This window comes from Capricornis sumatraensis, chromosome 1 (genome assembly GCF_032405125.1).
Source record: "Capricornis sumatraensis isolate serow.1 chromosome 1, serow.2, whole genome shotgun sequence".
NCBI classification, from domain to species: Eukaryota; Metazoa; Chordata; class Mammalia; order Artiodactyla; family Bovidae; genus Capricornis; species Capricornis sumatraensis.
Genome location: NC_091069.1, coordinates 80,202,833 through 80,227,446, shown reverse-complemented (window position 1 = coordinate 80,227,446; position 24,614 = coordinate 80,202,833). Strand labels below are relative to the sequence as shown.

General features: G+C 36.2%; 1 protein-coding gene and 1 pseudogene across 1 annotated transcript in view; one reads left to right on the top strand and one right to left on the bottom strand.

Moving 5' to 3' along the window:
- LRPPRC (leucine rich pentatricopeptide repeat containing) overlaps positions 1-24,614 on the bottom strand; it is a 100,495-nt gene that overhangs the window by 14,053 nt on the left and 61,828 nt on the right. Inside the window, exons 26-31 of the mRNA XM_068963900.1 lie at positions 19,576-19,644; positions 18,690-18,780; positions 12,641-12,783; positions 12,399-12,504; positions 7,656-7,782; positions 1,981-2,069 (exon numbers count right to left, since the gene is read on the bottom strand). Coding sequence (XP_068820001.1) covers positions 1,981-2,069; positions 7,656-7,782; positions 12,399-12,504; positions 12,641-12,783; positions 18,690-18,780; positions 19,576-19,644 — 625 coding nt within the window. The remainder of the gene's footprint in view (positions 1-1,980; positions 2,070-7,655; positions 7,783-12,398; positions 12,505-12,640; positions 12,784-18,689; positions 18,781-19,575; positions 19,645-24,614) is intronic.
- Positions 9,728-10,627, top strand: LOC138090162 (heterogeneous nuclear ribonucleoprotein A1-like; annotated as a pseudogene).

Here is a 24,614-nt window from a genome sequence, read left to right as displayed (position 1 = left end):
TCCCACCCACACCGTCCGCCCCGAGTAATACTCATCATATGGCCAAGTTGTGATGTATCAGCTATTAATATTCCACAACAGCATAAGCTAGTTAAATTAGATTAAGAACTGAATCGGCTTTATTTTTCTTCCTGCTTCAGATGGAACTGAGAAAAAGAAACCTGAAGTTTTTTTTTTTTAATTGGGAGCTCTAGTCAGCCATGGGGCACAAACAGGGTAATATGGATAGTGCCAATACCATCTTGCCCTCGACAACGACCACCAGAGGTTACTAGTCAGTGGGAGGCATGGAAAGTGGGCTCATGACTTCTGCTCTCAATCAGTCTCCAATGAACAGATGAAAACAGATGTGAAATTAGATCAGTTTCTTGTTGTTTTCACAGGATAACCTAACATACAAGTAGGGTAGCAGTCAATTAAACAATGATCAGATTCAGCTCAAAAAGCAACCTCTTGAAATTAAAAAATCATGTAGACATGATCTCCATGTCTACAGAAATATAAGCGTTTCACAAAAATGAGCTTACTGATATGAGAAGCAAATTTAATTTTTTGATGCTTTAAAACTGTGTATCAGGGACTTTCCTGGTGGTCCAGTGGTTAAGACTCCACACTCCCACTGCAGCAGGCATGGGGTTCGATCCCTGGTTGGGAACTTAAGAGTCCACATGCTGGGTGTAAGGGCCAAAAAAATAAAATAAAAATACAAGAAGTAGAAAAAATTTGTTTATCATTTCTGCATTTAAAAAGCAACTTGCCCAAAAGCCTTTGCTACTGAAAGTGAAAGCTTTTAAAGTTTTAATAGCAAACCTTACAACACTCCGTTATGACTAAAGGCTGGGCTGTTTAATGTGCTGGTCCTGCCTATAGAATACTGAAGCAGCAATTCTGCGAAGGCGGAAATCAACACTTACATACTCAGTCCTCACTAATTAGGAAGACATCCATTGTCTACTATCTCCAGGCATTACAGGTAACATTAAAGCTGCACAATTAGCAACTTTCAGAGATGTGAAATTCTATTATAAGCATGCAAGTGAGGAATAACACCATTCTCACAGACTGAAGAAAAAACTAGGTAATATACATATTCAACAGTTAAAAAGCTGTTTCAACCTTCCTTAAAGAGTTCTTAAGTAGGTTTTGTTACATCGGCAAAAACTGTGGTGTTACTGTATTGACTAAAATTCAAATGTAAAATTAAATATGAACAGATGCTTATCTAAATTTAAGAGAATCATCATTCTTCCCCCTTGGGAGCTCATTCATAAGCCCATCCCATCCATATCCATCCCTCTGCAAACCCATAAACAGCCTCTGCCAAGCAAATGGCCCCATGTCCCAATCCTCCCCAAAGTCATCTCCAATTTCTCTGGTGTTATCCTCTTAATATTCATTTAAAAACTCCAAACTCCAAATAAACATGGCATCTTACTGCTGTTGGTATTACGAACTATTAAAAAAGTATTAGATTAAGTTTTAAAAATCAATATTATAATCATTTGGTGCACAATCCCACATATTTAACACTCAATTTAACTCATTTGCTATCTCACACACAACCAACACAATATGCAAGAAACAACTGCTGGGAATTGTTTCAGATGCTCTAAAGTATGTTAATTTCCAAAGCAAAAAATGACTTGTGCTGTGAATTTTAACGCACTTGAAAGCCTGTACTTTCTCTCGTTCTGGAACACAAATTTTGCATGTCTGAAGAGCTGTGATTCATCTTAAGAAAACCCATCTTGTGTTAAATGGAATGGAAACTGGACTAAGTGGTCAAATGACAAGTACATTCATATTCAAGCTGTATTATAAATGCATGTACAGTAATTTACGTCTCTCAGCTACCACAAAAGGCTCTTGATAAGCAGGTAATTTGCTAAATGGACTCCTTTATCCAAGTATTCGAAGGGCGTTACAAGAAAAATCTGCAGAGGCATTAATGTGACGTAAAGGTCAAGCATTGTGACATACCTTTCAAATAATCCCGCCTAACTTGCGTTATGATGAGGAGGCTGTTGGCAGCATCGTTCAGTGTGAAGCCCTTGATGTGGGTCTCAGCGCTAAAAGAAGCAGACATTTAGAAAGGAATTACTGACATGCTTCTGATACGATAATAAATGGTTGAGCACCAAGGTGAAATTATAAAAACTACTGTTCGTATGTTAAAAATATTGCTGCAAAATATCGACCTGGAGACAGCTTTTGTGTTATCCTGTCAATGGTTATAGAAGGATAATTTTTTTTTGCATTCTGACAGATGACAAAGTTGGAAATGAGCAACAAAAGAAACAAAGTACAAGATTTTTTTTAAACAATCGGTTCAGATTCTTGAATGCTGACATATTAGATGACTAAAATAACTGCATGCCCTGCATTGTTCTGCTGTATCCTAAGCGGGATACTTTTTCCTTTTTTCCCTACACTCACCGTAATTTATAAAATGTAAAACTAGTCTTTCAGCAACAAAAATGAGCATTTATTTTTAGCACTTTATATTTTAAATATAAACTAAAGCATATTACTAACACCATCTCATTCAGTTGATTAATTTTCAAATTTCTGTCATCTACACACATAGTTTTTAAAGGTGAACCTACTGCAGAACTAAACCCACGGTTACAGTAAAATGTAAAATTTCACACAATCTTGTCCCAGCCTTAAATTTGTAATCCCCCAACTTTTTAAAACTCAAGAGCAAAAACTTGCTTATGACTAAAACCTACATGATTTATTAAAAAGAAGGAAAAAAACCCTAGCCAGAGATGATCTGTTTGCTATACTGTGTATCACCTGTATTGAAATTTCAGCATCCTTAATGCCCCTGGGGTTCATTTCCTGATTAGGAAATCTCCAAAGGTCAGAAGGAACAAAAGCAATTGCTGCCATTCGCCTTCTCAAGCTCAGTGATGGTCTGGCTGCTAACAACCTTGGCCTGCCAACATGACCATCTAAGCTGAGCAGATTGCGAGAAAAGCAGGGTCACTGCTAAATTATTCTCATCAATCCCAAGAAAATCCTCCCAAACACCGTGATGTGCCCATCCTCTCAGTCACTTCCAGCCTCTGGGGATCCCCCCTGCAGTTCCCGGGTGCAGGATTTTCTTATTCCCCCGACGATCCTCTTAATCCCACCAAAGCACCCACTGCTCAGTTCTACTTGTTTCCTTTGTCCCATCTGTCAAAGCTCTTAAGTCAACAACTCATGCATGAGACTATAAACTGCAGAAAATAAAGGATTTACGTTCTCAATCTCTAGCATGATTAAATAAACAAGGAGACACTATTAAAAGTAACCTCACTTCTTATGCCCACATTATTAAATGTATTATATGATACTTACTTGAAAATATTAACTAAAATTCATTAAAACCACAAGGTAACAAAACTTCTGACACCACACTTGATGTCAAACCTTTTGAAAATTTCAAAACACAGAATATTTTTCTTTTAACAATTTCTTCCTATCTCAAGAAGGTATGTATTCAATACAGATTTGAAATTGAGGATAAACGGAAGAAAATCCTCCCCAGGTCTATTATATGCTGAATACATACACGTTTTACATATAGAAACTGACCAATCACAACCAAAATGTTTCAAACTGACAAAGGGAGAAAAGCTACAAACGGTACTGGTAACTTTGTGCTGGATTCACTAATACAATAAAACAGGAGAAGCTTACTTCTGATTCTTAACTTTGATCTTTCCTTTTGGAAAAAAAAAATCTAGTACAGAGATGTCAGATCAAACTTACTGTGATGATGTGGATATTTTTTATTCATGTCGCCCAATAGGGTAGCCACAAGCTACATGGTGGCTACCTGGCTACTGTGGTGGAGAAATGGAAACTTTAATTATATTTAATTTTAGTAATTTAAATTTAAGTGGGCAGTTATAGCTACTGGCTACTGGATTGGACAGCACAGAATTCTAGATATTTTCATTTTTAAAGCTGCCAAAATAAAGGAAAAAAAAACACAGAGAGAAAGGGGTATCAATCTTTTAACTTACAATCAACTGCAAAAGTTAATCTGTCTTAACCAAAGAAGATAATATGACAGGGAAAGTTTCATCTTAGAGATTTCAAAGCAATGACTGGTCTATGGATTGTACTTACATAACATGCACATGGGGCATTAGGCAGTGATCAGAATTTATCTTACTTCGGATAACAAAAACTGGCCAATCCAGTAAAAAGCATCAGTGATTGATTTAACATTATTTTTAGACAGAATAAATAAGCTAGTAGGAACAAAAGAAAATAAAGTGCTAGTCTCCAAAGATAAAGCAGTTATCACCACACGATTCTCAAATTTCATAACTATACAGTTCAGTGTTAACAAAGATTTAAAATAACAATTTATATAACCCTTACTGTTTTATGAATAACTAGCTCTCCTCCCCTGAAAAAATTCACTATACCTAAATTTTTTTTTTTGAAAGATGAAGAAATGTATTTCTAACTAAAAATGAAAGAACATCATTCTTTCAAAAATTTTAAAGGCATTTGTTACTTTTGAGCTTTCATTACTTGTTGGGAAGGTTAAATAACCTTCTTAACAAAACTGAAGAAATCTCATTAGTAAGTAGTCAAGTGAATCTGTAACACATTAGAGACACCAAAGGTATAGCAAAAACAATGACTGCATTAGTTCAAAGGGGAAACAACTGCTCTTAAGAATGAACAAGTGGCATCATGTAGGTAACTGTAACAGGCTGCTATTTATGGAGTAAAATGAGAGTAATAGTGCCAGAAAAATCCTAGGGGTACAGCCACTTGCTACAGTGGCTCATTTGGTCATACCGTATTAAAATAATGATGGCTCTTAAAAAAAAAGCAGCAATTATTTTTCATTCTGATCACTGATGCAGAGCTGGAAGTGGAAAAGATGACCTAGTGGAATGTTGGTAATAAACCAGGAAACCAATCGAGGGAAGTTACAGGACATTCCTTTGGTAACAGAGAACTGGAACTCTAACTTCCACTTCTGAATTCCCAGTCCAGAGGTATTTTCAAAATTACCCAATGCAGGTCTAACCCAAGATACAATTCTTACCATTATTCATAGTTAGATACAACATTTTATTGGTTCAAGGAAAAGGATGTGCGCAGATTCCTACATTAAGTGCCTCTGGGCATTCGAAAGCTTTGCACCTAGGATTCTCTTTGGCTCACACAACTACATGGGGAAGCCATCTACAAAACACTCCCCAAACGGTAACACAGGAGTACAGCAAGGCTTTGTGAAGATTGACAGAGGGACGGGAGGAAAGAAGATAAACCTACATTTTACAGGCTGTGGACATAAGTGGAAATAGATGGGTTGTGCTTATAACCACCTTCTAGGTAAACAGCTTTCACACTTGTTTGATGGAGATTCTCCGTCAGACATAGTAAACAATGATGTGTTAACACTACAAACCAGCACACTAATATACACACACACATATAACAGAGAGCAAACGTTCACAAAGTATCTTTACTACATGGAGTGCTTTGATGTTTTCTACTGGAGTGGGTTGCCATTGCCTTCTCCATTCATTAAAAAAGATGTTGATTCTGCCCCATTGAATAAAATTAATAATTTACTAACTGGTTACAAACACATTTGAAAAATGATTCTAGACCAGGGGACTTCAATAAGAGGTATGCACACTGTGAGAATGCTCTAGGGTGAGGCAAGAAAATGCTTGCTTCTATTTTCTTATCCTCTGAAAAATTTCTAATTTTGGAATATGTTTTATAACATACTTACGTATCATACAGTAGTGGAGCTCACTGAGAATGGTATGTGATCAAAATGTTTAAGACACAAGATTCTTGAATCAGCTGGGATGTCTAGTAAAATGCAGATTCTTGGGCCCTACTGTAGATCAGGTGAGTCAGAACTTCTGGGGTGGGTGGAGAGGAACCTGTGCTACCAGAATGTGAGGTTCACCATTCAAGAAGAAGCCAAATTAAAATGAAAGAATTATAATCTGTGCTTTGGGGAAGTATTGGTCCTTGTGGCCAACCTCACGATTAAAAGACTTTTGAAAAAGTTTTGTTTCCATCTCCTCAGATAATCTCAACACAAAATTCTCAATATCCAATTCTCAACACAAAATGTCCCTCTTTTTTCCCTGCTGTCCCTTCCTCCCAAATCCCTGTTGCCTCAAAAATACCTTTGATAATTGAGCATAGTGTTTAGTCAATACCTTTTTGAGAAAAGTAGGAAAAAAATCTACACCTCCTGGATGACTTCAATGGTTGTAGATGACAGGATGCTGTTCAATGTTAAATTTTTCAAGTCACTAATTGAGCATATACTGAGTATTCCTGAGATAGATAATTTAATTATTAACAGCAACTGAGTAAACACACAAATGAGACATAAAATTCATTCAGAATCTAAACTTAAGTCTTAGTGTGACTGTTCAATATCAAGATATACACATGATTCAAGATCATAGATATATATGATATATGGATATATCCATATATGAGCACTTATATGTACATATCATGAATATATATATATATACACGGCATGTGTGTATATACAGAGATATAGATATATTTCCATAGACAAGTACAATCACACACAACATATTTTTCAAAATGTATCAAAACATGAACAATAAATATGGCCCTATGGTGCATAACTTTAACGTAACACTAATGTTAACATCAGGTTTTCCAGTGAACTCCAAGAATGGCAAAGAACCATCTTCTATTCAGGAATCTGATATTCCAAAAGTGCTGCAACTTAAAAATTTTGAAGGCCAAAAATTAGCCAGGAAACATCATTTCAAAACTTACAATATACTAGGAAAATACTGACTTTTTCCATTGAAAAATAAAGCTACTGACTCATTAACAGGACAGGTCTACACGTAACCTTGATCCACTCCTTTTCCTTAACTTCTGAAGTTACCTCCTTGGGAATCAGACAACTGAGTCAGTTAACTAACACATCAGGGAAGAAAGCTTTACTTTTGTTCTGATTTTAGAAGTATTTTACTCTAGAGAACTAGTCAAGAGAGATAAAACCATTACCACAAAACAGGTTACAAAACAAGAAGGGACAGAGAAAAGGCATTTAAAATGTGCTGAGTACCATATATTTTTTCCTACTTTACCCTATGTCTTTCAATGCCTAGAAGAAACAATTAATGTAAGATTTATTATCATTTCATTACAGAGAAGAAAAACTGAGGTTCAGAGATAGGAATAAATTTTCCAAAGGGCTTTCAACTACGATTCAAAGGCTTGCCTAAGTTCAAAACCCTTGATGCCTTCACATATTAGGCTGTTTCCACCATAAAAGGTACACAGATCAAGCTGCTAAACAAGAAATAAAACAGACACCTATAAAACAAAACAGAACCCTCCCCTCGAAAAACCAGACTACTTTTCTGTCTATGAATAACATACATGAGCTGTGAAGTTCTGTAAGGTAAAATAAAACATACTGCAGTGTGCAAGACAAATAAAAGTTTTATCTTTTGTAGTTTAAAAACCCCCTTAAAACTAGAAAACCATTTCATATAATTTCTATGGGTAGTTGAAGACAATTAGGCAACCGTTACTATAATACATCATTAGAAAAATCCTAATGATAGGTTTTTCTGAGTGTGAAGTTTAATAAATGAACTGATACTTACAAATCTTTCACTTGCATTGCCTGCATAGAGTTATCCTTCATCAAAAGTAAGTTTATAAGCCTGGCATAAGCTTCATTGTCAAACACAATGTTTTGCTTTTTTGCTGTCAGGAAAATATTAAATGCATCTATGAAGGAAAACAAAAAATGAGATGACATTATTCTGAAATGGCAAAAAGGAGGGGGAAAAGCCCTGAAGCAAAGCCCCAACTCCTCATATTTCTGCTTCTTTTAATATTCACCCAGTATATCAGTCTACAGAGATACACACTGACCAACTAAGCAGATGGTATCACTGTTCTAATCTTTAAAAAAGTAAGGGACAGTTTTGGAAACTACTACTTAATTCCAGCGGATGGTAATAGAAAGGGCTTCCTTTTACAATGATTTTTTCAAACTAGCTCTCTACAAGTCAATAAATTATTTTCATGCCAATAAAAACAGAACACAGCTCTTCTGAATTTGTTTGTCAAAAGATCCCAGTTTCAAAATAAACTGTAAAATGTGTGTTAAAGTCCAAATAAACCAGGGGTATAATTTAGATTGAGGGGAGCAAAAGATTCATTTTAAAGCAATCTTTAATCTATAAGTGGGTGGTTACTATGGTTAACATTTCAACACAATAGCATTAAAGTAAATATAGCCTATAATTCTAAAATTAGGAGATCAAATTATTTGGCTACGACAGGACTTATACAAAAACATACAATTTTCAAATATACAGATATCTAACAAGTAAACTAAGCAACATTTGTTTGACTGATTAACAGTTTTATTTCACTTGTTCACAATAACTGTCAGTGAATGAAAAGATGTTACCAAAAGAGAAGTAACTACACTTTTCAGTCATTTACTTTTCTGAAATAAAATTGCCTGGCTATAAACATCCAACTGAAACTATAATCCACACTCTGTTGTGTATAAGCAAGTCACAAAAAAGGTGGGGCATAACTGAACTATCACTCAAGACCTTTTATGGATATAAAGCTCCATGTAAAGAAATACAGAACACATAACTAGGAATGAACATGATATTAAAGCTCAGAAGAATATTCTGCGCTACTCTAGACGTTTCTAAACAAGCAGGAAAAAAAGAAAACCGAAGCATAAATTATGCCTGTGTTTACAAGTTATGGGAGCATGAACTAGCCCTTCAATTAAACTGAAGAGACAATACCAAAAACTTAACCTTTCAAGTTAAATTCTGAGAAAACAAGAAAAAGAGATATGACACTAATATTTGCATCTTAACCAAAAGACAGACTCTATCATTCAGTATATAATGAATATATTTTTCTTTAAAGGAATCTTAGAAATTATGATGTATTGTAATTACTGGCTACATCCCAACAAACATATACAACAGGGTCACTACTTTGCTAAGTGAATAATTAAAGTAAGTACAGTCTGAGTATTTAAGATCAACAACGTAATATAGAAAAGCTTACTAGTTGTTTTCTAAAATTGTAGTCTTGAATTCAGTTTTCAAAGTACTCACATTTTGCCAAGCATTTCTACACAGAAATAACTAAAACCTCTTGAATTAACAGAATGAAGCCAACTAGATAAATGCATATGGTATATTAAAACTACAGCAGGGGTATATCTTTATATTTATAATGCATTATATTTAGTTAACTGGTTAGATGTTTTTACTTAAATAAAAACTAAAAAAAGGGAATATATGGAGTTTTGGAATCTTAAAATAGGAAGTATACACTAACTGTACATTCATTTCAGTTAAATCAAAATTTTATTAGAATATTTAAACAGGATCGATAATAATGAACTTTAGGTTTAAGAGATACATGGCGAAAGACTCAAGGATGTATTAGACTGAATACGCAGCAAAAGAAAGTAACTCAGAAAGAATAAAGTTACTCTGCAGGATTGAGAAAGCTTAAAAGTTTAGCTTAATTCCTACTTCAGACACTGTATATCTGTGTCACAAAATCTGTCACAAAATTTCTAGTTAGGAAATCAAGAGGGAGATATGTTCGTTAGGTTACTCCTTTCTGCCCGTGGACACCGCCCAGAAAGCATCGTTGAAGTCTCCCCGTCTCCACTGCCGTCATGTCTAAGTCAGAGTCTCCCAAAGAGCCCGAACAGCTGCGGAAGCTCTTCATCGGAGGACTGAGCTTTGAGGCATTCTGAGCAATGGGGAACGCTCACAGATTGTGGTAATGAGGGATCCAAACACCAAGTGCTCCAGAGGCTTCGGGTTTGTCACATACAGCACGGTGGAGGAGGTGGATGCGGCCCTGAGCGCAAGGCCACACAAGGTGGACGAAGAGCTGTGGAACCAGAGGGCCGTCTCAAGAGAAGATTCTCAAAGACCTGGTGCCCACTAAACTGTGAAAAAGATTTTTGTTGGCGGCATTAAAGAGGACACTGAAGAACATCACCTGAGGGGTTATTTTGAACGGTATGGGAAAACTGAAATGACTGAAATCATGACTGACCAAAGCAGTGGCAAAAAGAGAGGCTTTGCTTTTGTAACCTTTGATGACCATGACCCCGTAGATAAGATTGGTCATTTAGAAATACCACACTGTGAATGGCCGCTACTGTGAAGTGAGAAAAGCCCTCTCTAACCAAGAGATGGCTAGTGCTTCATCCAGCCTGAGAGGTCAAAGTGGTTCTGGAAACTTTGGTGGCAGTCATGGAGGAAACTTCAGTGGCCAAGGTGGCTTTGGTGCAGCCAATCGTGGTGGGGGATATGGTGGCAGTGGGGATGGTTACAAGGGATTTGGTAATGATGGAAGCAATTTTGGAGGTGGCGGAAGCTACAGTGATTTTGGCAATTACAACAATCAATCTTAAAATTTTGGACCCATGAAAGGAGGAAACTTTGGAGGCAAAACTTCTGGCCCATATGGTGGTGGAGGCCAATACTTTGCCAAACCACAAAATCGAGGTGGCTATGGTGGTTCTAGCAGTAGCAGTAACTATGGCAGTGGCAGAAGGTTCTAATTACTGCCAGGAAACAAAGCTTAGCAGGAGAGAAGAGCCAGAGAAGTGACAGGGAAGCTACAGGTTACAACAGATTTGTGAACTCAGCCAAGCACAGTGGTGGCAGGGCCTAGCTGCTACAAAGAAGACATGTTTTAGACAATACTCATGTGTATGGGCAAAAAACTCGAGGACTATATTTGTGACTAATTATATAACAGGTTATTTTAGTTTCTGTTCTGTGGAAAGTGTAAAGCATTACAACAAAGGGTTTTTTTTTTCAACAAAGGGTTTTTAATGTAGATTTTTTTTTTTGCACCCATGCTGTTGATTGCTAAATGCAATAGTCTGCTCATGCTGCTAAATAAATGTCTTTTTTTTTTTTTTTTCCCAAAGGTGCTGTGTAAAGTTAGTCTACTCTGAAGCCATTTTGGTAAACTACTCCAACAGTGTGAAGTTAGAGTTCCTTCAGGGTGATGTCAGGTTCCATTTGAAATTTATTTACAACTTGCTTTGGTGGAAAAGCTACTGTCTTCAGAACCTTGGTGTAGTTGAACGGACAGTTACTTTGTTGTAACCTGGAGTTCACTGTTAAAAGGGTCACCCATGCAAAGTCATGGAGTTTTTTGGTTATTAACGATTGTTGGCATATCCTATGCAATATATTTAAATTGAATTATAGTACTGATGAAGTTATAGATGGGAATGAAGCTTGTGTATCATCTATTATCACGTGTAATCAATAAAAAGTTTAATACCCTCTTGGAAAAAAAAAAGTTAAGAGGGTCTATAAATTTCTAAACTGATGGCTTTCTATGGAAGAGAACTCAAAACTATCAATACTAGAATGAAAACAAATCTGCTGCATAATGGTTAAATTAACATAAAGCATACTTGGAAATCTACATAAAAACTGGAGAAATTAAGAGATAACAGAAGCATTCTACGGAGAAAACTTAAGTGAAGAAAATGGAAGCAGTGTATGATCTGGGAAGAGTGCAATGAGGTCTAAATGAAAACATCTAGAATGTGAAAGGCAAGCTTGTATCAAAGGGTTCAAGACAGTCATAGAAATTTTAAAGTGGTCTTAATAGAGGTAGGCACACCTTCTGGAAATATTACCACTGAAAAAACGGAAGAAGAGCAAGAAACGGGTCTCATATCCAGCCTACAACCTTGAGATGTTAGCTTAAAGTCCTAATGGTTTTTTGCTTTCACATAAAATCAAAACATGTAACAAATACATTTGTCAAAAAATTCATGATCATGTTATATTCAAAGTGCAATTTTTGATAAAATGACATCTACTTTAGTTTTCACTGTGAAAAATTTCAAGTGTACAGAAAAATATAAGGAATAGCATAATGACCCCCACCATATACCCACTTCCTACATCTAATAAGCAACATGTTTCCTGATCTGTTTAACCTTTAAACACATGACTTCTGACTTAAATATTTTACGGCTTAAGGCTTAAATATTTTAAAATGAATTACAGAAATCTTCAGTTTTTTCAGTTCTCAATACTTCATTACTGATCTCAAAATTCAAGGACATCTATAAATCATAAGCTGTTATTCTATCTAATACAAACATGAGAGTGATTCCTTAACTACCTACTACTGAGTCGACATTTGAATCTTCCCAATTGTACCAAAATGTCTTTGTTAACTTAAATGAAAGAAAATAATGAATATATACAATTTAAGTTCCATCTCTTCCTAAGTCACTACTAACTTGCTGGGCTCAGATCCCACGTTGTCAAAAAGGAGACCCTAGTGTACACGTTTACCTTTGTTTCTCCTCCTGTGGCAGGCGTTCAACAGCCCTTGCTGAAGATTAACTTCGACAGGTGAGGGTAATGAAGTTGGGCAATCCTTTTCTTCCTCATACCACAACTTAAAAATAAAATTATTCAGTTAAAGAAAAAGTGGTAAACACAGCAACCTTTTCAATGTAAAGCTGGGTTAATCTATAACCTAAATTTATAACGACAACAGAAATCTGTTATATTTATAGTTAAAAACAAATTACCTCGGGTACATCAAATGGAACCTCTTGATTATTGTTCCTAAGGATTTCTGCTAATAACCTTAATGTTTTCTCACGAGGAATAATATTTTCTTCTTGCATTTTATTCCAGACAGCATCAGCTTTTTGCCAGTCACCATTTACTTCTGTAAAAATAAACAGAAACTAATGAACATACTAAACAGAATCCATGAAGATATTTAAAACTTTTTATTTGCTGCTAAAGCAAGTATCCCAAACACTGCCTCCAGGGAAAGGACCAGGGTAATTGTGGACCAAAAGTGAGATGACTTCTTTCTGTATACCTTTTTGTACCTTTTGAAGTTTAAACCACAGAAAGTCCTTACCTATTAAAACACAAGAAAAGAAAAACCACACTTCATTAAAAACTTCTCAACTATGAGCAGTAGACTCTGGAAAGATGACAGGATGCACATATACAGTCCAGTACACAGCTACAATGATTGAAAATGTACAAATGTACGATCTTTGTCAAAAGTGACAAATCGACAAATTTTTCTGCTTAGTTAGGGAGAATTCTGTCTCTTCTGTCGACCTTAAGAACTTCTATGTCAGTGTGTAATACATTTCTCATAATGTCAACAGACTTAAGTAAGATTACAGGGGGAGAGGAAGGTTATTGGAAAGAAACCAGCAGATTTCCTTCATAACAAAGTATCTAGTTTCTTCTGTGTGATAACCTGGTCTTCACAAATAGCAAAAACTTAAGAATCAAGACTTCATTTTTAAACATTCTATGAATTTTGAAAGAAGAGCAAGTCGAGCAAAATATGAAAAACGTATGACACTAAGTTCAATACGCCTGTTACACACAAAGGAATATTCTTTTAAAAGCGGCCTTTTGAAAATATGAATCAGAAATATCTCAGTGGTGTACGGCCAGCTCCAGGAAGAGGGTCTGTTTCAGGACACGAATGTTCCAGAAAACGTAAGAATGTTTGTTCCTCAAAAATATCAAAATACCAAAACACATGAAATTTTCCTAGATTTCCTCCCACCCTAAAATTGAAAAGCTAGTAAGCGTTTTGATAACAGACTCTTCAAAGTAAAAAAACTCAAAGAACAAAAACGAAACACATTCACACTCCATTAGAAACGTGCAATAAAGAAAAAGAAAACAAGTAGAAAATTTCCTAGGAGTCATACATAGATGGCAGCCCAAGTTTTCATACAGAATATACTAAGAGGTGAACCAAACAGTAGAAATTAACCTAAAGTTCAGAGTGATTTTATATATACTTTGATAATGAAATCAGCTTAACAATCAATTTTCAAAGCAAGATTCTCATAAGCTAATTATGCTTTTCCTTCATTAAAATGTTTTCATGTAATGTAAAATTCAACAGTAATTTTTCAAGTACGTTAATATATAAAACTTTATATACATAAAGGTTATCAAATACACTTTACTTAATTAAATAAAAACAAAAACCCAAGCCCCCAAATCTTTAATTCTGTAGAAAGGGAAAAATGGAGCACTTCTGTTTCATGCCAAAGGGCACTATGGACTGTGGAGGACACAGGCAAAGCTTCCACACATTGGGAACAGAACCGCTAAGGCACTTTTTTTAAGCTAGTAATTATTATTTCAGATAGTGAAGAGATGGATGAGGTACCATGCTTTCAGACTGGAAAGAGTATGGGAAGATAATTCACTTCAGTAGAACAGGATACAGCAGAGAGGCACCCGTTCAAATGGACTAACAGCTTACAACAAGAAAATATTTCAAAACACAGGTGAGAACTATCCAGCATGAAACTGAGGTATACGCACTTTCTATCTTGGAAATGTACCTGGATCACAGAATACAGAACAAAAATTTGAGGCAATCAAACTGGTTGGTGCCAAAATCTGTAGCCATGCTCTCACCAAGACACAGAAAGGCTAAGCCTTTCATAATATACCCTGGGGGCTTTAAATTCCTTTAACCAAAACAACAACAATCATACTTGTTATCCAAAAAATCAATCAGCCCACAGACTTGGCTGTAACCAGGGAATGGACACTGCCTCAGTAATTCCTTCACTTTCCTGGAACTCATGGTTCTTTCTTTAAAGAACAAGAGCACTGATGTACTAAATGATCTGAGAACTCTTAAACTATAAAAGCCAAGGAATTTTTGACACTGTCAGTGAATTTTACAGGAACACAGCTGTGGGACTTCACTGTGGGGCCATCTGACCAGCATGTAACAAGAGCTGGCACTTCGCACATGGCTCCTATAGTGTTAAACTAAGAGACAAAGATTTCTAGGGTTCAGAGTTTCAATTATAAAGTTGTCAAGTTTTTATGTATTACTGACAGGATGGGGTAATTTCTACATTTCCCATGTGTCAATCACCTGATTATGGTCTCTAAATATCATTCCTCTCTAAAATAAGGTTTGGACAGGAATTACGCCACATAAGCCGGGATGGTCTTGTCTGGCCTAAATATAACAACCTAATGCAGGTTGTTATATATATATATATAACAACAAAGACTAACGCAGTATGTCAAATGACACAGGGAGCTGATGTAAAGAGGTTCCCAGTGGCCAAAGACGGGACAATTTGGACTCCAAAAAGAATAATGACTGCAAGGAAATGAAACACAAATATACCAAAAAGTTCATAAACTCATTAAAAACATGTTTAATGATCAACTTAGGAGGTTCCAGGGATACCAGCATTTAAAACTGGTTAACTAAAGGGAGAAAAAGCAAGCATGTATCTTTACCTACGAATTTATTTCATAATAAAATAAGGCACAGAACACAGCACACAAAACATGTAGAGCATTAAACAATGAAAATAATAATAGGTGTATATGCAAAAAAATACATGGATACAAATGTAGAGAGAGCGATTTGGAAGGATGGCCACGGACACGTTAACTCAGGTATTGTGTGGACACAACAACGTTTGACGTTTTGCTTTGTATACTACTATACTGGCTCGACCCTTCAGTAATTCAGAATACATTCATGTTGTGCGTGTGTGTAATAACGGAGGAGGGAAGGCCATACAGCATGAAAAAGAAACGTCAATGGTCATAAGTAAAGAAAATAGCACGTAAATAACACCTTAGGATAAATACTCAGGGTGGTTTTCCTGTTTTCTTTCTCCCCCCAGTGGTGCCATGCAGCACATGGGATCTTAGTTCCCTGAATGGGGATCGAACCCAGGTCCCCTGCAGTGGAAGCATGGAGTCACAGCCAGTGGACCACTAGGGAAGTCCCATAAATGTTCATGTTTTAAATGTCGGGGTTTTAAAAATAGATTCAAAGAACTTTTATGGCAAAATTATAAATGTAAGGCAGCTCAAGTTTTGGCAAGAGTACTTTACATATACAAAGAATAAATTCTCTTCTTTGTATACGTAAAGAAACTCAGTGTTTTGAATATAATAAAACTGTAAGAAGGAGAAAAAACTGTCCTTTAGAAATAACAGAATATTCCTAATTAGTAATGTTAAAATAATAATATATATGCTGGTGAGGGAGTTGTTTCATTCATGTAATGTTTGTTGCAGGGCTTAGGAGCTAATTTCATATGACTATCACAGTGGAAAGTCAAAATATATTAGAAAGGAGAGAACTAAAGTTTGAATTATGGCAGATTCCTATAACAGATCACCTATGAACATCATATTATTAAGTAGAAAAGGAAAGCTGGTTTAGTAGAGCTAGTATTTAAAGGAATGAAGAGAGTTACGTTTTTTATTCCTTCATCTCCATTATAGCTATATGGAGGCTGGTGTCACAAAACCATGGAGCAGTGTATCTCTGCCTTGTGCATGCTTCTGCAGTATGCTGTAATTCACAACAAAGTAAGTGTGTATGTGTGTGTGAAAGGCACTGTTTTAAAATAAACAAGCAAAACTGCCCTTTAACAAATACCCCGAAATAATTAAATGAACTCCCTTCAAGGGATAAAATTATATTATGAAAAAGAATGAGTTCATAAAAAATTCCAATACACTGAACAAATTGTTTTCTCAGAAATCCAGTCTGGACTTTTCATGTGTTACAGGGCCACATTCCGCGTATCATTCCATACTACATGTTCCTTTTCAAATAAATTGTGCTTTATAAATTATTCAACGTATTTAAGTAGTGGTCCAAGTTAGAGGGCAAAAAAGGGGGGGCACACGCAGGAGGAGACAGCTTGCTTTTTCTTCAGAAAGTGGTTTAGGGTTACCACAACCACATTATTGATTCATAACATGACAGAAGCTGGGTTAAAAAGTATATACTTCCCTATGATGATTCCTCTGGCTTCCAGTCCCATGAGAGGCTGCTGTCATGCTATCTCACCCTCAGAGGCTCCTCAGCTGAGCAGAGGAGAGTTTCTTGGACTATGGGCTCAAATACAGAGCTGGGAGGGGGTATCCATCAGAACAGATAGAGGAGATTAAAGAAAACGGTAATAAACCTCAGTTTATTTGTTAGAGTTCCTGCTTATGCCTAAAGGAAATTTTAAGATGAACTTAAAACTTGTTTTTCCTTTTCTTCCTTTTTAGAAAAACAATAGCAAAAGGTCAGCTCCAGAGGGAAAAAGTCTGTAAAGCTGGCTGCCTCTCATCCTTCCCTGGATGTAACCCATGTATCCTTGCAGCTGTTCTTTCACCCCAAGGTACTGTCAGTCCTGGTTCAGGTCTAACTATTCTGAAGAACACCATTTTCTATCTGCAGTGCCGACCTCAACGCTAGCACTGTGGACTTCAGACATATTTCTGAATGAAAGTCTTCTACGGGGATGACTTTAAGGTTGAAAACTCCATTTAGATATATCACTTCGGTATTTTTAGTTTGCAAAAAATGAGAACTTAAGAAAGAAAGAATTCTCTCAAAGCAGGGGGAGTGGGGAGAATTAGCACTTTGGTACAGGTTATAATCCACTAATTAAGGATTAAATGCCTAAAACCCAAGTTTTAAAATTCTATACATTCAACAATAACCTCAGCATTGGGTGCCAGAATTTGATCCTCTTTCAAGTGAAAAGTTTTAAGAATTACATGTGAACTGTGTGTCAATGTAACCAACAAATGAAATGTAAAATTTACAGCATATTTAATATACACCATCAAGATGTAAGACAAAGCCTCCAGTGATAATAAATGCAAGTTCAAAAAGACAAATGAATCAACTTATTCATTGCTGTCTATGTTTGGTAAAGGAAAAAGAAGAATAAATCAAGATCAAATATCTTATGCAGGAAAGGAAGGAAGAAAGGTCACCGACTGTTCCATCATTCCTCTCCACAAAATACCTTAAGAGACTGCACAGGTCCAGATATGTAAACTTGCATAAACATACTAGAGAACTGTTTAACAACAGAGACCACAAGTTTCAGAAATCACTTTTAACCCTTAGTGCAAATACAAAGTCAGCTTAGGGAAACAATTAAGGTTGTGAACAAAGATTAAGGTATAAAGATGACTAATGTAATGTTTGATAGGATGGAAAACTAAAACCTATTCACACGTTTAGCAGTAGGAGACTAGTTGAGTAAACTCTAATATATCTGTTCAATACAGTCATTGGTGGGTGATAAAGTGCAAAAAAAGGTTGATAATATAGAACCGAGTCAAAACTATCTTACAATACAATCAAATTTTGAAAAGTAATTGTTTACAATGAGTCTGTATATAAATATGCATTTTTCTGGAAAAATATCTAGACACATGAATATGTCAATGATTACTTATAGAAGTGACTGATTAATTTACTAAAGAATTTAAATTAAAAGAAAAAAAGAATAGCTTCTCCTCAAAAGCTCCCATTAAATTCTGTGGCTCTGATAAAGAGTTTTCTCACTTTCTCATTATTGCAGTAAGAATGTCAGGGAAGACTGTAGGATGTCTAGTGAAACAACACAGCATTTTGTGATATAAATTCAATTTGGCCTCTCCTTGAGCCTCTGTGGAAGACTCCACAAGTGACAACCCCCAGGAGCTTCCTCAGGGCCTGATGTTCCTTTCCAGGCACTGCCTTCCACAGAATAAATGTCTCAAAATAAAAACATGAGCAAGAGTCATATTACTTACTATATAGTTTTAGCAGACTGTAGTACAGCTGGTCTCTATCACATTCAAATAGCTTCTGTGTCAGCTCCACTAATTTTTCTAGAGTTTCAACCTTAAAAATAAGATTAACAGAGGGATCTAGATTGTATAAAGGATATATTTTTATAGTTGACAAGTCACAGTTGAATAATCCTTCAAATCAGCTTTACCCAAAGGGCAGGCTAACTTTACTTCAAAGGTTAAAGGACTGAACACAAGAATGAAACTGTACTTAATGCCACCAACTGTATATGCTAAGAACGATTAAAACGATAAATGTGATGCTGTATGTATTTTATCACAATTAAAAACAATTTTAAACTAAAGAGCTAAAGGATTCTTTGGAGACAAGAATACATATGAATGATTCTCTAGTTGAGAAAACCTCCACGGAGGAGCATTTTGGAAAATTCAAAGATACTGAGGGTGGAGGACTCAGTGAGTACATCTGTATCTGTTAACAGGAATATTCTTCCACCCCAACTTTATACTCCTCTTTCCCTGTGGCTTCTTCTCGGCATGATGTGAGAGGCATCTGGGCTGGAGTAAAGTAGAAACTCCACTGGGCTCCCCTCAAGCATCTCCTCTGGCCACTAACGACTGAAGCAGGTTTCAGCCGCCAAGGAAACATCAGCCCTGCTCAAACCAACAAGTAGAATGAAGCCAGCTAAAATCTTCAGAGCCCATGTTATTATTTTCAGGGATTCTGTAGACCTCAGGAACCAGAATTAAGTGATTGCTTATTTGGAAAACAACCGAGGTAACCAAAGCTGCATCTCATGAAATCCCCAAATGCTCACAGGATATGGAAGACACTTGCTTTCTACTCACAGTTTTGGGTGAGGGAGAACAGAAATTAAACACAAACCTGATTATTTGCAATACATCTATCACAAAACCACTGAAGTCTTGTAGGCCGAGCTCTAATGCCTGGAGTCTGTAAAATAAAATAATCATACAGCACACAAGGTAAGGCTTTAGCCAAATGTTAATTTCCCCTCAATGATAGTTTTCCTTCTAATGACCCTGGCTGCCTCCCTCCCCAATGTATATACTAAAAGAAATCTATAACTTAATCCCACAGTTATCAAGGACCTTTAGGATTAGAACAACCTATACTTAACCAATGTCTAGAAGATTTGGGTTATTTCAAAATGCTACTCTGTAGGTCAATTTGAATTCCATAAATCTAAAATTATTAAAAACAGCTAAGCGTTCTGTAGCTGAAAGAGAAAGAAACCTTGAAATGATGGACTAAATCAACTCCAAAATACATCAAATTAGACACACACACACACACACACACACACACACACACTCTCTTTATAGAGATCCCAATAGACTCAGAAAGCAAAAATTATTAATACATTACATAGACTTAATAATTATCACAATGATAAACCAATGGCTTTTAAAGAGACATGCCTTGTAAAACGTAGTGATGAAAGTATTCTGATTACCACACATGCTTGCCTAGTATCGAAAACTAAATGTTTCAAGAGCTAGGTACTAAAAACAATCCAAGTACTCAGTTAGTTCATAGTCTTAGCTTATTTCAATAATTGAGATGTATGTTATAGCCTCAAATTAGGAATAACTAATAATTAGTCAATAATTCTGGTTTCAAAACAATTACAATTTTGGACACTGAATAAAAGACAAACCGCTTCATATTTAATCTCAAGGATCTGTCACTCTACCTACAGTATCTTCATCATCTACGAGGGCTTCCCTATGAAAACACTACATTATTTAACACATGATCACAGTATTATGACAAGAAAACAATGTACCCTGGCAGCTCCAGTCCAGAGGACGTACCTTTACTGCTTTCTTCACTCAGTTTTGTGGACTACACCAAGCAACCCTCAAATCTGATCTCTTATTTCTAAGTCCTCATTATGTTTTATTTCCTAAAATAATATCATACAATGTTAAATTAAAAGCTGATGCAAGAACCAACATCTCAGGGCTTTGGTAGAACAACAAAAAAAACTGGTATAGAAGTTTGTAAATTAAGTGTTCTCATTCTAACCGTGCAAATACCCAGATTTTGGGTTACAAGAAATAAATGTGGAATAAATTAACTGCTGAGATATATATATATTCTCAAACAGCACTAATATTTACTTTCGCATCCAATTTCTACTCAAGGATGTTCTCACATTATCTGTTCTGTTTCACGTGCATTACAATGAAAATGAAGCCAACATCAAATGTACACAGAAAGCCCTTGAAAAAAACACTAGATAATCCTCTTTAGAACATGGCAAAATGTAAGGGCTACATTCACTTACAACTTTCAATATTACTGCTCATCCAAATGGCAATGATCTAAATAGCACAACTTTCAAGGCCAACTCTTCCTTTTTGTGGTCGATTAATCTGCCTGTCACTGGCAGGACAACTGACTTATATGGCAGATAGTCCTATGCTTCATTATGAAATTAAGGATTGTTTTCCCAAATGAATCTCAATCATCAAAAGAACATCTAGGTCAGATTAACTAAATCTCCTAGGCTTCTGTAACAGTCTACATTTCTGGCTTATCTCTTAACATCTTATTGAATTTTAAACACTGTAAGTTGAAAGCAAAAAACAAAAAAAAAAAAAGAAAAGAAAATGTAACAAAAACATGGAGAAAAGGATTCTAATTGGGATGCTAAATATAACTTATCCAAAACCAGTTAATGCTTAATTAAAACAATAAACTCATCTCTAATTTTTCCTGTTTTTCCTATGTACAATCTAATAGACAGGATAAAGTAATTATTATAATTAAAACAAACAAACAAACAGCATGTTTGTTTCCACCTGGGTTACTGTGCTTCAAAACACACTTTGTGCAGCTGCAATTCAGAACTAGGTTCACTTGTATTAGAAAAAACTAATCCCAATTTAAAAAATAATTTGCATTAATTTCGTTACATCACTGATATAAATTTGTTATCATCATAACAGGCTTCTATGTATATTAGTAGAAACAGATATCAAGTATAATATTGATAATTATCATTTTGAAGTGAAAACAGATGAGGATTCTTCTACTTCAAACTGCACCTCAAAGGAAATCATTTTAAATTTAACTAAAATAGTGATTTTTACCTGTTCTGAGTTTTGTTACCATTACTGCCAGAAATGGAAAACAGAAAACCACCACTCTGGCTTCACGTCCTCTAGCTGAAGTAGGAGGAGGAAAATCAAATGCACAAGGAGGATGGGACAAACAAGAACAGGAAGAACCCGACTATCTATCCCCAGAGCCAAACAGCAAGGAGTAAAAGGGCATCACGGTAATCATAGAACCTTCCAACAACTGTCCTTTCTCTACACTCTCCAGAGACAGACCCAAAGACCATGTCTAGTAAGGAGGAAAATATGGCTGAGCAAGTCAAACTAATAGTCTAAGTATCATTAACTAAATATGGTCCCGCTGTTACAGAAGATACTAAGTAACTCGTGGGAGAGAGGGAGTATGAACCGGCACGAGAACTGACATCTCCTGAAATCTGGGGGACAGAAGTGGGGGAAGTGAAGAAGGAAATGGCAACCCACTCCAGCATTCCTGCCTGGGAAATCCCATGGACAGAGGAGCCTGGCGGGCTGCAATCCATGCGGCGGCAAAAGTCGAACATGACTGAGCACACACACGCACACAGTGGGGGAGCTAGCTCTAAAATCCCTTCTTTATACATGAGATTCACTTTGGCTTATTAAGGAAGGCAAATTAGAATAAAGCCCTGAATCTGATCTGTTAAATAACAAAGAAGAGGAACAAAGGTTGGGAGACTGCTATAATCCAAAATTTTTGTCCTAAAGACAAAGTCATAAAAAGAAGTGATATGCCCCCTGAGAAGATAGCAAATTTACTCTGGCTGAAATGTTATGCAAGAGTAACAGCAGAGAAACACAGAGGGAAAATTCAAGAAAGAGAAATTCTGGAGAAATTTTAAGCTGTTTTGGTGGTTCAGATATTAAAGGTTGAGAGATCATGGAGGCTGAATTGAATACACGAAAAAGAAAGTGAAAGGAAGTGTCAGTTGCTCACTCGTGTCTGATTCTTTGAGATCCCATGGACTGTAGCCCACTAGGCTTCTCTGTCCATAGAATTCCCCAGGAAAGAATACTGGAGTGGGTTGTCATTCCGTAGTCTAAGGGATTTTCCTGACCCAGGGATCGTACCCAAGTCTCCTGCATAGAAGGCAGATTCTGTACCATCTGAGCCATCAGGAAAGCCCCATATTGAATATATAAATATATCAAATCAATAGTTCCAACACCTTAATGAAACATTATAGCTTATCTCAATTTTAAAAAAAGAGTGATCATGGAAGCAGAGGCAGAAATGGTGTAAGGGAACCAACAGAAAATCTGAAATCAGGATGTAATTTCCAAGTCCATGACAACCACACTCACACCCTGAACTGAAGTTTCACCACCCTAATTACTCCTCAGAGTTGTTCTGTGAGGCTCACACAAAGATGTACATGAAAATCATTTCAGAAGTATTAAAATGTTACTAATATTGGTTATACTGCTTAGCTTGTAATCTAGGTTTGAACCGCAAGAGACGAGGTTAGAGAAAGAAATGCTATGTAAGTTTAAAGTAGACTCTTACTCATCTTTGTGTTTGTAATTACTGAGCTGCTCAAAGGGTTAAGAATAAAACTGATATAATTCTCTACAGAAACTTTGAATATAGTTATTTAACATTTCATGTCATTATTTAACTTTCTGTACTTGTTTGTACCATCTCTCCCTGGACTTAAGCTGCAATCTTAAAAATATAAAATGAATTATCTAAACAGTGTTAATTTATTTAAATGACCCACAACACTTCTTTCCTGGGAGGTGAATGAACTTGACTAAAATGAAGTCATTTTCTCTAAACAAAGAAATACCACCCTTTTTATCATAATATGTAGCAAAAGAAGTATGGGACTAAAATACTAGAACTCAGGAGGCCTGGGTTTTAGTCCAATCTTTGCTACTATGAGCCATGAAAGAGGTATCATCTATAAACACACAAAATTTTTGTCTTTATGCATCAGGGGCCTTAAAAATGGTAATAACAACATATGATCCACTTCTGAGAAATGATCCTAAATAAATAATCTGGAAAACAAATATGCTAGGAGGTAAAGATCTGAATTATGATGGCTACTTACAATAGTGAAAAATGTTCTCAAAAGAGGAATGGGCAAATAATCTTATACAAAAGAACGATGTAGTCATTAATGCTTTAGAACAGTTCTTACTGACGTTCAGAGAATGCAGAGACAGTGATGTAGGGTGAAGAAAGTATTATGTAAGCTATATGATTCAATTTCAAGTATATACAAAAGAAATATGCATTAAATAAAGGACAGAAAACCTATAAAGATGACTAGATGAGTCGTGGCACTGACAGTGAGTCTTAATAAACTTGGTGTATTTTAAACAGTAACACATGTTAAGCTTTACCTGAATCTATACATAGGCGGAGGGTTTCCCTGGTAGCTCAGCTGGTAAAGAATCCACCTGCAATGCAGGAGACCCCAGTTTGATTCCTGGGTTAGGAAGATCCCCTAGAGAAGGGATAGGCTACCCACTCCAGTATTCATGGGCTTCCCTGGTGGTTCAAGACGGTAAAGAATCCACCTGCAATGTGGGAGACCTGCGATCCCTGGTTTGAGAGGATCCCCTGGAGAAGGCAATGGCAACCCACTCCAGTATTCTTGCTTGGAGAATCCCCATGGACAGAGGAACCTCATGGGCTACAGTCCAGGGAGGCAGCAGAGAACTGGACACGACTGAAATGACTAAGCACAACACAGCATACACAGGGGGAACAATCAGGTTGACCATCATCACTGGGAAGACAAAATACAACACACAGTGTATTTATCTGATATTATTATATACATT